The sequence below is a fragment of the Aythya marila genome (assembly GCF_965140915.1).
Source record: "Aythya marila genome assembly, chromosome: 8".
NCBI lineage: Eukaryota > Metazoa > Chordata > Aves > Anseriformes > Anatidae > Aythya > Aythya marila.
The window spans coordinates 15,584,093-15,597,870 of NC_139049.1; the positions used below are offsets into that span (position 1 = coordinate 15,584,093).

At 41.6% G+C, this 13,778-nt stretch overlaps 1 protein-coding gene across 4 annotated transcripts in view; it reads right to left on the minus strand.

The window, feature by feature from the left end:
• HMCN1 (hemicentin 1) overlaps nucleotides 1-13,778 on the minus strand; it is a 194,409-nt gene that overhangs the window by 88,655 nt on the left and 91,976 nt on the right. For all 4 annotated transcript variants that reach the window (XM_082766273.1, XM_082766274.1, XM_082766275.1 and 1 more), the window contains exons 27-36: nucleotides 12,737-12,867; nucleotides 11,916-12,063; nucleotides 11,269-11,395; nucleotides 10,236-10,390; nucleotides 5,257-5,535; nucleotides 4,357-4,638; nucleotides 3,150-3,258; nucleotides 2,389-2,558; nucleotides 1,993-2,147; nucleotides 557-680 (exon numbers count right to left, since the gene is read on the minus strand). In XM_082766273.1, coding sequence (XP_082622399.1) covers nucleotides 557-680; nucleotides 1,993-2,147; nucleotides 2,389-2,558; nucleotides 3,150-3,258; nucleotides 4,357-4,638; nucleotides 5,257-5,535; nucleotides 10,236-10,390; nucleotides 11,269-11,395; nucleotides 11,916-12,063; nucleotides 12,737-12,867 — 1,680 coding nt within the window. The remainder of the gene's footprint in view (nucleotides 1-556; nucleotides 681-1,992; nucleotides 2,148-2,388; nucleotides 2,559-3,149; nucleotides 3,259-4,356; nucleotides 4,639-5,256; nucleotides 5,536-10,235; nucleotides 10,391-11,268; nucleotides 11,396-11,915; nucleotides 12,064-12,736; nucleotides 12,868-13,778) is intronic.

Here is a 13,778-nt window from a genome sequence, read left to right on the forward strand (position 1 = left end):
AAATATACGTAAATTATGGTGAGCGCATTTGCCAAATTCACGTGCAAACAACAGCTTTTGAAGTTTCCCTGATTTCTTTTGACTTGTTTTTAGCTGAAAAATAAAACTGTTTTTCACATGACAGAATTTTTCTTTCTCAGAGAAATTCATGTAGAACTTCCCCATTGCAAGTTCATGGGCAATGCCATTTTCTCCAGGAGATTTAGATTAAATTAGTAATGCCAATGGTGGGTACATCAGGTCTTGATTCAGAAACATAGAGTATACTTCTGACTGTCTTGGTCAGAAAGCTTCTTGGGATAACAGAAAAGTTAACTGGAAGGTTTCTCTTTCAGTGGCCCTCAGTACCACGCAAGAAAAGCCAAATCCCAAGAAAGACAGCTTTTGCCCTAGCTTCTTATGAATGGAGTGAGACAAAGAATGAAAACTGAAGGATGGATGTGCACAGGTAACAAAAATGCCAGAGAGTTTAAAAGAGAAAGGAATACAGATGTAAAAAAGCTGCCTTAAAACCACCAAAGGTTTAGCTTCTAACTAGAGGCAGAAACATCATTACCGTGCACATGAAGCCGAACGTGCTGTTGGGCTTCTCCTGCAGCATTTGTTGCCACACAAGTGTATCGGCCAGCATCCTCGAGCAGGGCCTTGACAACTTGCAGAATACGGCCTGAAGACTCCAGCTGTACCAAAACAGATAGAAGGGAACCACTTTACACAATGATCACAGGCAGAGTCACTAAGCACCTCAAGTACTGTGTTCAGTTTTGGGCCCCTCGCTACAAGAAGGACACCGAGGTGCTTGAGCGAGTCCAGAGAAGGGCGACGAAGCTGGTGAGGGGTCTGGAGAACAAGTCTTACAAGGAGAGATTGAGGGACCTGGGATTGTTCAGCCTGGAGAAGATGAGGCTCAGGGGCAACCCTATCACTCTCTATAGAATGCCTTAAAGGAGGCCGTAGCAAGGTGGGGGTTGGTCTATTCTCCCATGTGCTTGGTGACAGGATGAGGGGGAATAGGCTAAAGTTGCACCAGGGGAGGTTTAGGCTGGATATTAGGAAGAACTTCTTTACGAGAAAGGTTGTTAGGCATTTGAATAGGCTGCCCAGGGAAATGGTTGAGTCACCATCCCTGGAGGTCTTTAAAAGATGTTTAGATGTAGAGTTTAGTGATATGGTTTAGTGGAGGACTTATTAGTGTTAGGTCAGAGGTTGGACTAGGTGATCTTGGAGGTCTTTTCCAACCTCAATGGTTCTGTGATTCTGTGTAATGGCACAGTAGACATGTATGCTGAATACAGCCAGTCTCATCTTTCTCCTAACCTGGTGCTGATATTCATGCAAGAGGTGTCTTGCTAGTTCAGAGACCTCAGTGTTCCTGGGACAATGGGATTATTTATTAGCTGTATAACTGTGAGAAGACCTACATGGCAGTGGGGCAGGCAAGCAAGGTGAAGATGGGGCTGCAAGCAGAGAGAGCTGCCTCTGGCATGACGTCAGAAACTGCTACAGCCTGAAGTAAATCAAAACCATTACAAGCACTTCATTCCCTGGAGCATGCAAGCACTAGGAAGGGCTGTTCACTGAAAGTTAGAATCTTACAATGAGACGGGAATGTACAAGTAGGTGCTGCAAGGGCAACGCTTATAGAAAAACTCATCTAATCCCACATCATGGTGGCAGGCGGGGAGAGGTATCTTCTAACTGACAGATGACCATACCTTGAAGGCTAAAGTATAACTGAAAGGAGCCAGATAATGAATTTACAGTCACAAACTCTTCTGGTAGAGAGGTATCTAATGGGATTCAGTCTGCTTAACAGTGCTACTCAATCTGATAAACCATCCATTCAGGTAAAAAGCCCATCATTCTCCAGGATGGATCTTTTAACATCTTTGTATCACAGCATGAGGAAAGCAAAAGGAAAAGAAGCACTAACACATTTAACTTATTGTAACTATTTTTTCATGGTTTGAATTCCATAAAAATAGTACTTACTCTAGTATTTCCTCTGGCTGTGTTTACTGGTTGACCATCTTTTAACCAAGTTATGGAAGGGCTGGGAATGCCATTAGCTACGCACTGCAGTGTTACAGGTTTGTGTATCACAACAGCTCTCTCAGAAGCGCCAGATGATTTGATGGTTGGAGGAACTGCAAGAAGCACCATAAACAAAAATAAAATATCATTTGAACATATACCTTTACATACACAGTGGCAATAGCCTTCCAATAAGAGTAGCTCTATTTTGACTTCATCTACTCTCATATCCTACTTTTCAACCCACTAATTAAAAAAATAAATAAATAAAAATTACAGAAAATTTGAGTATCTTCTTGCCAGCCATGTACAGTAGTGGCAATCTGCTGCCTTTTTGCCCCTCGAATAACCTACCATGTACAGTAACATCAAATTCCTTTTCATGTTCTCCTGCCGTATTTGCAGCCACACATTTATAGCGGCCAGTGTCTGACACTTGAGCTTGAGAGATAAGAAGTTTTTGTCCGTTTAATAAGGTTTTATGTCCAGCTCCCTCTTCAACTGGCTGACCATCTTTTAACCACCTACCAAAAAGAAAGTATAAACTCAGACCTCTATTAGAGTAAGAGTGACAACAGTCCTAAAATATGCACATTTCTATTAAACAGAACATGTCAATAACTCTTATTTGCATTTCTAGGAAGGTTTGGAAATCTCAGGTAATATTTTGCTTTTCCAAGTGTCATGGTCTGAAGTGATTATCATGAGAAGGGAATATAGGGGAACAGGCACTAAAGAAGTCATCAGAAAGGTGACAGCTAGGAAGCAGTACAGAGAGCAGATACAAACCTCCAAAGCAAAGTCAATTGTTGCTGGTAGATGATAAATACACACTTGCATTAGCCATGGAAGAAGAATTCGGTCAACTCTTTTTATCTACACTAACTCCTAGGACATATATTTTGGCACAACCTACCCAATTACTTCAAAACAAAATGGGACTGAAATCCGGCAATGTACATGCCTGTTACTGTCTTCAGTGGAGATAAGAGCTTATCCTCCATACATTAACTATCAATACATAATATAGGCAGTTTAGAAACACTGCCTCTAAGCTCACTTCATCAAATAGAAGATTTTTTTTTTTTATTTTACTGTCATACCAATCCACTTACATGATAGTTGGTGAGGGTGTCCCTGTTGCTGAACAATCCAACTCCAAAGGGCTATGGAGAATCACAAAGTAGTCCAAGAGCTCACCCCCACCTTCCACAAATGGTGGGACTGTAGGAGAGAAACATTCATCAGCAGAAATGTTTAAGTATCAGAAATGTCATAAAAGCTTATCAAAAGTAGTAGCGTTAAAAAAAATCTTGACATCCATCTCACTTTGGGACATGGACAGATTTGGAGTTCATTAGGAATCATTGTTCCTAAGCAAAACACGTAGACAACGATATTTTCTTAATTCGACTCGCCATTCTCCATTTTTCATGTTTCTTTATTTTTTTCCACATTTGTATGAGCTCTCTTGTGAAAGTGTGTACATGCTAGTGAGGAGAGCCTTTTAGCACCCTCCGTCTGTAAACGGAGAAAGCAAAGGCATAGAGAACCTGTGCCACTCCTGCAGGTCCTCTTTGCTCTATCTCATCCTCCTTCAGGGGTGGGTGGGCTGGGAAGGAAGCACTGCGATATGGCTTCTCCCAGCTCCTTCACTGTCTAGCAAGATCAGAAAGATAAACCTGGGAACGGATGCTCTACATGTGCATGCAGTAGAGTGGCAGTACTCTTCAAGAGGGTACTTCAAAGTGTCTATAGTGTCTATACAGGAAAAATCAAGTATTTTTGAAGGCCTGAAATAAATCCTTCCATGTCAAGAAGGTCTCTTCAACAATTAAAATTTGTACAATTCATTTACCTCACGACAGACAGAAGGGACTGCTGAGATTCAGACCATGGTAAAATATTAAATAGAATGAAGCGGAGAAAATCCTTCTCAAGAAAATGTTCCAAATTTGCAAAACACAATTCAAACTCAAGAGAAAGATGTTCTCCCCTCCTCCCCCCCCCCCAAGGCAACTACTCAGTGATCTTTTTTATCTAATTCTTTTCACATTTACAATCTTTCTCTAGGAAGAGAAGCTAGAAGAATTTTAAATGTTCCTGAGAATAATATTTGCCTAACCACATGCAGGAAAATTCTCCAAGAACTAACCTGAAACTAAGTGTATTAGAACTGTCCTGCAACCCTGGGCAGAAAAAACTGTGCAGTGCCCAGATTTAACTAAATAAGCAGCAGATTATATAATGATATCAACAGAAATAAAAACTTAATCAGGTTTATATCAACATGATAAATCACTATTTCTGTTGCTCACACACCTAAGATTTCAACTTCATATTTGATTTCTTTTTCTCCAGCTATGCTTGTGGCCACACACAAATACTGGCCCCGGTCAGCCTCAACAGCATTGAGAATCTCCAGCTTCTTCCCGCCAGACATGATGTGGAGGTTGCTGCTTGCTTTCACAGGCACGCCATCCTTTAACCAGGTAAGGAGAGGCGGAGGGTTGCCAGCAGCTTTACACTCTAACGTCAGAGAATTGCCAGCAACCACCTGCCTGCTCTGGGCTGTTTCAGCATCACCCTCAATTACTGGAGGAACTGTAGAAAGGAAAAAATATATTGCAAGTGATTAATTCTGTAGCCAGAAAATGTATTAAGAGCAAATGGGTTAGTTCCTCCCCACCCACTTTGGCTCTACAACCCATTATGTCATGCACAATTTCACGTGAGAATTTGCTGCTGTGGCAAGCCAAGACAAAAAGGAAACAGAGAAGTCAAACGATGTAGTTTAATATTGACCAGTTGTATAAAAGAGAGAGGATATTCGGGGCTTTGAGATGGAAGAACTGAATTTGAAGGTCTTAAAACAGTACACCAAAGATCCTGCCCACAGTGTCTATTTCAGGTAAACACTGTTCACCATGCACATGTGGAAGGAGAAAGGATGCGTGGAAAATAAATTGTTCTGATACATCACTAAAGAAAAGGATCAAGGTCCCTGAAGTCAAGAGCTTTTTAGGAGTCAATTGAAGCACATGGTGTAAAGCTCCCTGTACAAAGACTTGCTAAACAGATCAGAGTTTAAACGCAACCACTGACTGCTGTTCAACCCTTGACAGGCCTGCAAAGGCTTTGCACAGCATGAAGGCAGAAAAACTTTCAGTACACACTTCCTGTAACATGGCAAATAACCAAGTTCAATAAACTCTCACTTACCGTATACATCCACCTCATATACTTTTTCAGCAACTCCAGCAGCATTAGTCACATGGCAAGTGTACTTTGCAGAATCTGACACTTGGGCCCGAGGTATTTGCAGGAACTGCCCTCTATCCACGTATAGAGCTTGGGGGTTGGAAATAATTGGACGACCTTCTTTGTACCATGTAATGGTAGGAACTGGGATTCCCTTGGTTTCACATTCCAAATTTATAAGATTGTTAAGAAGTGCTGATACCTCTGTGGTAGTATTTCCTCCTTTAATACTAGGAGGGACTATTTCAGAAGACAAAACAACAGCATTAAAGCCTTAGTATATATGTCTGTGCAACTTTAAATCAAATAAACATTAAAACATTGTAAGAATAAAAGATTTTTAGCTTAATCAGATTTCCAACCCATGCTGGTGTTTTCTGTCTTTCTCCCCAAACAGTTACACCTTGTCTGTACAAATCCACAGCACACAAAGGTGGAACCATGAAGACATCACTACACAAATGGAATCTAATGTCAAAAGGCCACCCTAGATTTAAGAAACAAGTGCCACAGCATAGGGCACTGGAAAGCATTGCTGCCCCACTGTAGGTACCTGGGACCATTTCTACCTTCTAGGCTCCAACATGCACTAAGTAAGGTCATCTGGGCCTCTGTGACACCTGCAAAGCATTTGAGCAGGGCTCTGTCCCTTCCCAGTCTCTGAGGGGTAAATAAATAGCAATCCCTATATGTCTTGGGAGCTGCACCCTCCCAGGAACAGAAATCTGCTACTTAAAATACCAAATACATCCAAGAACCTCTGTGACTGGAATGGGAACTGCTCAGTGCTCAAAACTTCTGAAGATGAAGTCACTTACTTCGAGACTAAATATGAGCTTAGCAGTCTAGCTTTATGCTCCTATTTTTGAAGCTTTTGGCCCATAGTCATTTCACTTGCTCACTAGGCAGCAGTACTCAGATTTTTTCTAGCAAACAAGCTCTCGTGTAAATCAGCCAATATAAAGAGTTCGTAAATCTCTGTAGAAGTAATAAAAACACAGTGCAATTGGCAACAACTAAATTTATGACTGCTGAAAGTACCAGACACATCTGGCAAACACATTAACTCCTCTGCTGCCAAACATGCTCAGTATATCCTTGACTTCCACTGACTTTCATAGGACTCATTTAAAATGGCATCACAGAAATGTAAAAGTCAAGTGTCAGTGAAGGGACCTACACCTATGAGATGGATCTTGCCAGTTATCAAACCATGATGAAATATTTTCTTAATATTATCTGTGCAAAAATATGAAAACCTATAAAATACACTAAAATATACCCAGTTCAAAAGGTGAGTGCATTTCTCTATCAATGAATGCTTTCATTCACAGAGATGGGGAATGGTTTTAACACAGTATTGTGGGAAAATATAAAAGCCAAAAGTCGGGTTAAAGATATAAAACAAAGTAAGAACTTCTGCGAATTATCATCTAGGTTCCTCACTTACTCTGTGGGCTTCTGTTTGTCTGGCCAGGCTGAAGAAATTTGAAAGTAAAGACAGATTCCATTGTACTACCACAAAATCATCTCTCCTTGTTGAAGAACCTAAAGTAAGGTCTACTCATCTAGGGGAGATCTGAGAGGTTTTTATGCCTCTGATCTCATGACAGCCACAACCTCGATCACCAGAGTCCTCACAGCATTTCCTCTGCTCCCAACAGAAACAGACTTCACTGTGATTGATGTACAGGCATATTTCTATGCATGTGGTTACCCCATTTTTCAAAAATGTCCAAATGAGGGAAATAATGTAACAATTTTGATCGGGAACCTCACAGGGATTGGCTGCAGTGAGGGCTCCTGGCAGGGAGATGAACAAAGCCAACCCCAAACCCCCCAATAACGCAGCAGAGATGCCACCCGTTGCAGCGGTCGGTGGTTGGTCTGAGGCAGCAACCCAAACAGAGGATGCTGCCTCTCTGGGCTCATGTGGGCACCCATGTGGATCCCCTGAGGGGGGAGGCAGCAGTCCAGACAGGTGACTGTGGGGAACTCCAGAATCTGGAGGCCTATGTGGGCCATGAGGGAGGAGAGCACTGTTATGGCTGCAAGTGTGCCCTGCTTCAGGGACTCCTTGACTTCAGGGACTGCAAGTGGCTGGGCTGCAGCGAGAAATTGGCAGCCTGAGGGAGTCTCTGAGGGTGGCAGATAGGAGGGGTCTTCCCACCCCTGCTGTTGCTCGGCAGCCCTCTCCTATGTCCTGACAAGGGGTAGAGGCTGCCCCCGTTGAACACATGCAGAACAAAGGGCCAGACTGTCTGCAAGAGTCAAGGGGATGGACCCTTGTCTTGGCTCAGAGCAGAAAGATATATTTATATTAGCTGCCCCTGACACCCACGGTGCCACCTACCTCCACGGTGTCCCTGGGAAATAGATTTGAGGCTCTCAGGGAGGTCGCGGAAGAGGCTGAGGATCTGGACAGTAGTCCAAACCTGGGAAGCAACCCCAAGAAGAGAGTCAAGATTGGGGGAAGTGCAAAACATAAGGATCAGGGCCAGATGAAGCACCGCATTGTAACCTGTGCCACAAAAAAAGAGCAAAGAGTCCTGGTGACTGGGGACTGGCAATAGGACAAAGGGTCTGGGAAATGGAGGGCTCCCCCTGGTGGACGTGGGAGTGGTTTGGGAGCATTTGAGTAGGCTCAACGCACACAAATCCATGGATCCCGATGGGATGCATCCACGTGTGCTAAGGGAGCTGGCAGATGTGATCGCCAAACCGTTCTCTATCATCTTTGAAAGGTCCTGGAGAACAGGTGAGGTGCCTGAAGACCGGAGGATAGCCAACGTCACTCCGGTCTTCAAGAAGGGCAGGAAGGAGAATCTGGGAAACTACAGGCCAGTCAGTCTCACCTTTGTGTCTGGAAAGGTATTGGAGCAGCTTGTTCTGGATGCCATGTCCAAGCAATTGGAAGAGAAGAAGGTTATGAGGAGTAGTCAGCATGGATTCACCAAGGGGAAGTTGTGCTCGACCAACCTCGTTGCCTTCTATGATGGCATCACCAGCTGAGTAGATGGGGGGAGAGCAGTGGATGTCATCTACCTTGACTTTAGCAAGGCTTTTGATACTGTCTCCCATGCAAAGCTGAGAAAGTGTGGGATAGAGGAGTGGACGGCAAGGTGGGTTGAGAACTGGCTGACTGGCTGAGCTCAGAGGGTAGTGATAAACGGAGCAGAGTCTGGCTGGAGGCCTGTGACTAGCGGTGTTCCCCAGGAGTCGGTGCTCAGTCTGGTCTTGTTCAGCATCTTTATCAACGACCTGGATGAGGGAATAGTGTCTGCCCTCAGCAAGAACGCCAATAACACAAAGCCGGGGAGAGTGGCTGACACACCAGAAGGCTGTGCTGCCATTCAGTGAGACCTGGACCGGCTGGAGAGATGGGCAGGAAGAAACCAAATGAGATTTAATAAGAGCAAGTGTAGAGTCCTGCACCTGGGAAGGAACAACCACATGTATCAGTACAGGCTGGGGGACGACCTGCTGGAGAGGAGCTCTGACGAAAAGGACCTGGGGGTCCTGGTGGATGACAGGTTGACCATGAGCCAGCACTGTGCCCTTGTGGCCAAGAGGGCTAATGGGATCCTGGCGTGCATTAAAAGGAACGTGGCCAGCAGGTCAAGGGAGATGATCCTCCCCCTCTACTCTGCCCTGGTCAGGCCTCACCTGGAGTACTGTGTCCAGTTCTGGGCTCCCCAGTACAAGAAAGACAGGGATCTCCTGGAAAGAGTCCAGTGGAGGGCAACAAAGATGATACGGGGCCTGGAGCATCTTCCCTATGAAGAAAGGCTGAGAGACCTGGGTCTGTTCAGCCTGGAGAAGAGAAGACTGAGAGGGGATCTCCTCATTGTATATAAATATCTGAGGGGTGGGGGACAGAAGGATGTAGCCAACCTCTTCTCAGTGGTTTGTGGGGATAGGACAAGGGGCAATGGCTGCAAGTTAGAGCACAGGAAGTTCCGCACTGACATGCGAAAGAACTTCTTCATGGTGAGGGTGATGGAGCATTGGAACAGACTGCCTAGGGAGGTTGTGGAGTCTCCTTCTCTGGAGATGTTCAAGGCCTGTCTGGATGCCTACCTGAGCAGCCTGCTCTGAGGAACCTGCTTTGGCAAGGGGGTTGGACCCGATGATCTTTTGCGGTCCCTTCCAACCCCTACAGTTCTGTGATTCTGTGAATTTCAGATATCAGCACAAAAGATGCAACAGCTTCAGAAGCAAATCTACAGCTAACAAGAAATCACCCATCAGCTTGAGGGCTCATGCAGATTCACACAATTTACACTCTGGACTTAATAGTTTAATCGTAACTATAGATTCCTGCATTTGTTTCCCCCATCATTTCTGCAAGCACTGTATGCTTGCAGTTTTCAGGTATGACTGGGCTTTCATGTGCTCTTTGTCTTCCAAATGGAAAAACTGTTCTTGTCTCCTTTCACTTCTCCTTCAAGTCTTCTTTCAAAAACTCCTTTCTGCTTTCATTAATTTTTCCCTTCCTTTTCTCCCAACTTTTTATTTTCCATTTACCTAAAACTTTTGTGTTTTGATCACAGGAATTAATCACAAGCCTATTCCCCATGCAAAGACTTGGCTATTAGTAAAAATAAAAAAGCACACTCATTGTGCTTTAAAGTTCTTAAAATAATGTTAACATAGTTATCCACTGCTAGTGCTTCTTCCCTTATTCTTCCTTTATTATTCAGTTTACACCAGCTAGAGAGAGATGACACACCACACTACCTGAAGATCTTCTGGACCATTCTGTTTCAAAGCCTATTGGGTCTGATTCTTACTGGTTTTGCACTTTGCCTTGTATTTTTGCACTGAATTTAGTTTATTCCTGGATAATTAATTTATATGTTTGAGCATCTCCATTCAAAATAGAAATCTTATGTGCAAAATTGAAATACCTTCTAGGATCATGCATTCTGTAAACTTACCATGGATGATCAGCTTTATCTCCTTCACTTGTTTGCCAGCAGTATTAGTGGCACTACACTGGTAACGACCTTTGTCAATCCTTCGAGCACTCCGTATGTGTAGAACTTGATCTTTGTCCAGAAGCTCAACATTCGGATCACCCAAGAACAATGGCCTGGAATAGAGATTATTTCACTTCACAGAACTCTGACCCCATCCTTTCAACATCAATTTAAACTGACAATAATAACAAGGGGTCCCTTCATGGCAGTAATTGTATTAAAGAGTATCATTTAGCACTAGCAACACCATTCATCTGAAGAAACACTGTAAAGAGGCAAACTATTATAATTATTTTGATGCTTAGTTTTCAGAATAAACCAAAACACAAAGGTACTTTATGCAGGTCATCCAGAATATCAGCATCAGAGCCAGAGTCCTACTCTGGATCTCAGTTTCCTTTTCTAATTATTAGGTCATGATGGTCCTTTGCCGATAACAAAATGTCCATGTTTACTAGATCAAAGTATCAACATATTAATCTCATATCATGTCAGAATGAGTAATACCCAATGCCTATACTGAACTATATTGTTTTAAATTCATCCTGGAAGATGAGATGAAGAATTGAAACATGCAGGCAAAAACTGTTCTAAAACCTTTAGTGGCACAAGGCACCAGCTAGAAAATTGTTTGACATTGTTACTGTCTACCAATTAAAAAAATTATGCCAACAAAGCACATTTCAAATAATCCAAATAGCATAAACTCAAAGAAATGGTTACATCTATCTTGGTTCATGTATTGTCCAGCTTCCTATACTGCAAATATGCTCTGCAAGTGCCTGCGTAATGGGACAGTTCACAAAGAAAAGCAGAATGCTAACTTTTGATTAAAGTACTTTCCATGTCACTACCAAAAACTGTATCCAGTCATAACAACTCAACATTATGTAGGTAAAAGCATGGCTTGCTGATACAGTGCACCTTTTTCCTCTGTGTTCTAAGGAAGGAATAACCTAGACATACACCACAAAAGCAATGATACACTTACTTGCCATCTTTGAACCAGTGAATATCAGGAAAAGGAAAGCCTTTGGCTCTACATTCCAGGCTGATTTCCTGGTTAAGGATGACTGCAATTTCACTGGGGGTGTCAGCACCTATTATACTTGGTGGAACTTTAAAAAGACAAAATGTTACAGTAAGAACATTTAAATAGGAAAGGTAAGCTATGAAACTGGAATAAATGTATTAGTAGTGAGTCATACTAGTCCCTTGAAACAACTTTTGTTTACACTGCAAAACTACACGTGCTAGTTCAGAACATCACTTCTACTACCACATGCGTTTCCACATTTGTGCTGCTGAACTGCACAGAATAAAACTCCTTTGTATCATGGAGCACAGTACCCCAAAAATACAAAATAAAGTATTAAAGACCAAAATCCAGAAATGAAAAACAGCATTTTGTCTCTGCTACTGTGAAAATGGCAAATTTTAAGTATTCATAAGCCATCATGAAGAGTGCTTCAGCAGCCAATACTTAATGGACAGTGAGAGAAAGAACTTTTTTTTTTTTTTTTTAATAATATTTTGAAATTTACTGGCTTCTTAAATATCAATTGTTTTTGAGATCACCATCTTATTAAAAAAAGAACACACACACACAAAAGAACAACAACAACAAAAAACACTAACCTAGTATATCTAGGTTAAAGAGTTTCTCAGAACTTCCTGCTACATTTATGGCTTTGCATGAATATTGTCCAGCATCATCAGTAGCAGCTTTAAGGAGCTTCAGTATCTTCCCGTTGTGCAAAATCTGGAGAGCACTGCTTTCCACAACCTTAAAAGAACCCAAGATATTATGTGATCCAAGTTACATCAGCCAGATTTTATTTTATTTTATTTTATTTTTTTACAATAAAATGGTAATTTCAATCTAAGGATAGCCTATTTCCCTTTTCAGTTACAGCAATAATCTCCTCGGTTTCTGCAATCTAACCAATATGACTTGTAGCTTAACAAAATAGAGGGCGAGAAAACCAACAAAATTCTTTGTTTATCAGTAATGTTTAGTTATGAAGTTGCATAAAGAGGTCTCTCTTCATTTAAACTCACTTATCAGCTATGAGTAGAAGCACAGGACCCTAGGATAATCCTGAGGAATTCAAATCACCTCCAAGAAATCTCATTTCTCCAACTACAGAATAAAGAAAATACTATTACTGGTCCCCCCTACAAGTCTGTCATCTATAGCACTGGGAAATTGCTAAGGTTAATTTCTAGTGAAATCTTAAAAAAAGAGTTTATTTTTGATTTGTTGAATAGATGAATTAATGGATTAGTCATATTCATCTGTCTTTGTGTGAGTGTTCTTAGTGCAGTTTAAATATACATACAAGCACGTACACGTATTTACTTTAAATGAGATCTAATACCAAGAACTCAAAATCAACACAAAATATTCTGGAACTGTTAATGGCTATGGTTACTTCAATTAGCTTAATAGTACCTACCTGGGTGTCTTCTTTATACCAGGAGATGATTGGGAAGGGGTTACCAGACACTTCACAAAAGAGACTTACAGGATGATTAACAACTACAGATGTATTTGTCACCTTTTCTTGATCTCTAATTTCAGGAGGAACTACGAGAAAGTTCAAAATCACGTAATAAGTCTTTTAATCCAGTGATTTCCCACTTCATCCTTTCCCTAAGTCATGGACTTCTATCTTCTACATTTCTCAGACACTTTTCATTCCCTCCCTGATGTTTCTGTTTCCCTTTTGGCTCTGGACATATCTCCCTATGTCCTTTCTTCTCTTTCTCAAAGAACAGACTCTTCTCTTATCCTATAACAGACTCCCAGTGAAATCCACTGAAACACAATCATCATCAGTATTTTAAAATAATAATCTGTAAGATGTCACATTATTTGCTCAACATATAAAGGAAGTTGGACTCCCTAGAGTCATCTTTCCTCTTCATTGCTCTAGTCATCTCCAATAGTTTTTACACATCACTTATCTCACTATGAGTACAAAGAGAATGGTCCTATGTGGTAGATTAGAAAATTCAAATCTCACTGACAAGGCCCTGCTGGCACATGATGGAATTCCTACATTTCTCACAAAAAGATATAATCCTGCTTGGGCATCAGAGCTCACGGGGGAAGTGAACAGGGCTGGAAAAAAAAAACCACTCTGTAAGAAGCAAAGTGTAGCATATAAAAACATACCTCACAGCCATCTATAGATTTTTTATTTTGCAATTAGGATTGGGAAAGAAAAATGTCAGGAACAAGTCTTCTATTCTACACTCATTCTGACAAATAACTTATCTCATATTTATGCTTGAAAATGCAGACCACCCAAACTTTAATTTTTACAGTGCAAAAAGTCTTCACTTGTTACTTGTATTAAAGTTATCAACTATAACCAGAGCTCTTTACAAATGAGACTCACCTAACTCTTTGAGCAAAACAAACATGTTTTGTATACGTTACAGTAAAGAGAAATAATAGAAAATACATGAAGTGTAACAGAATTGTAGAAATAT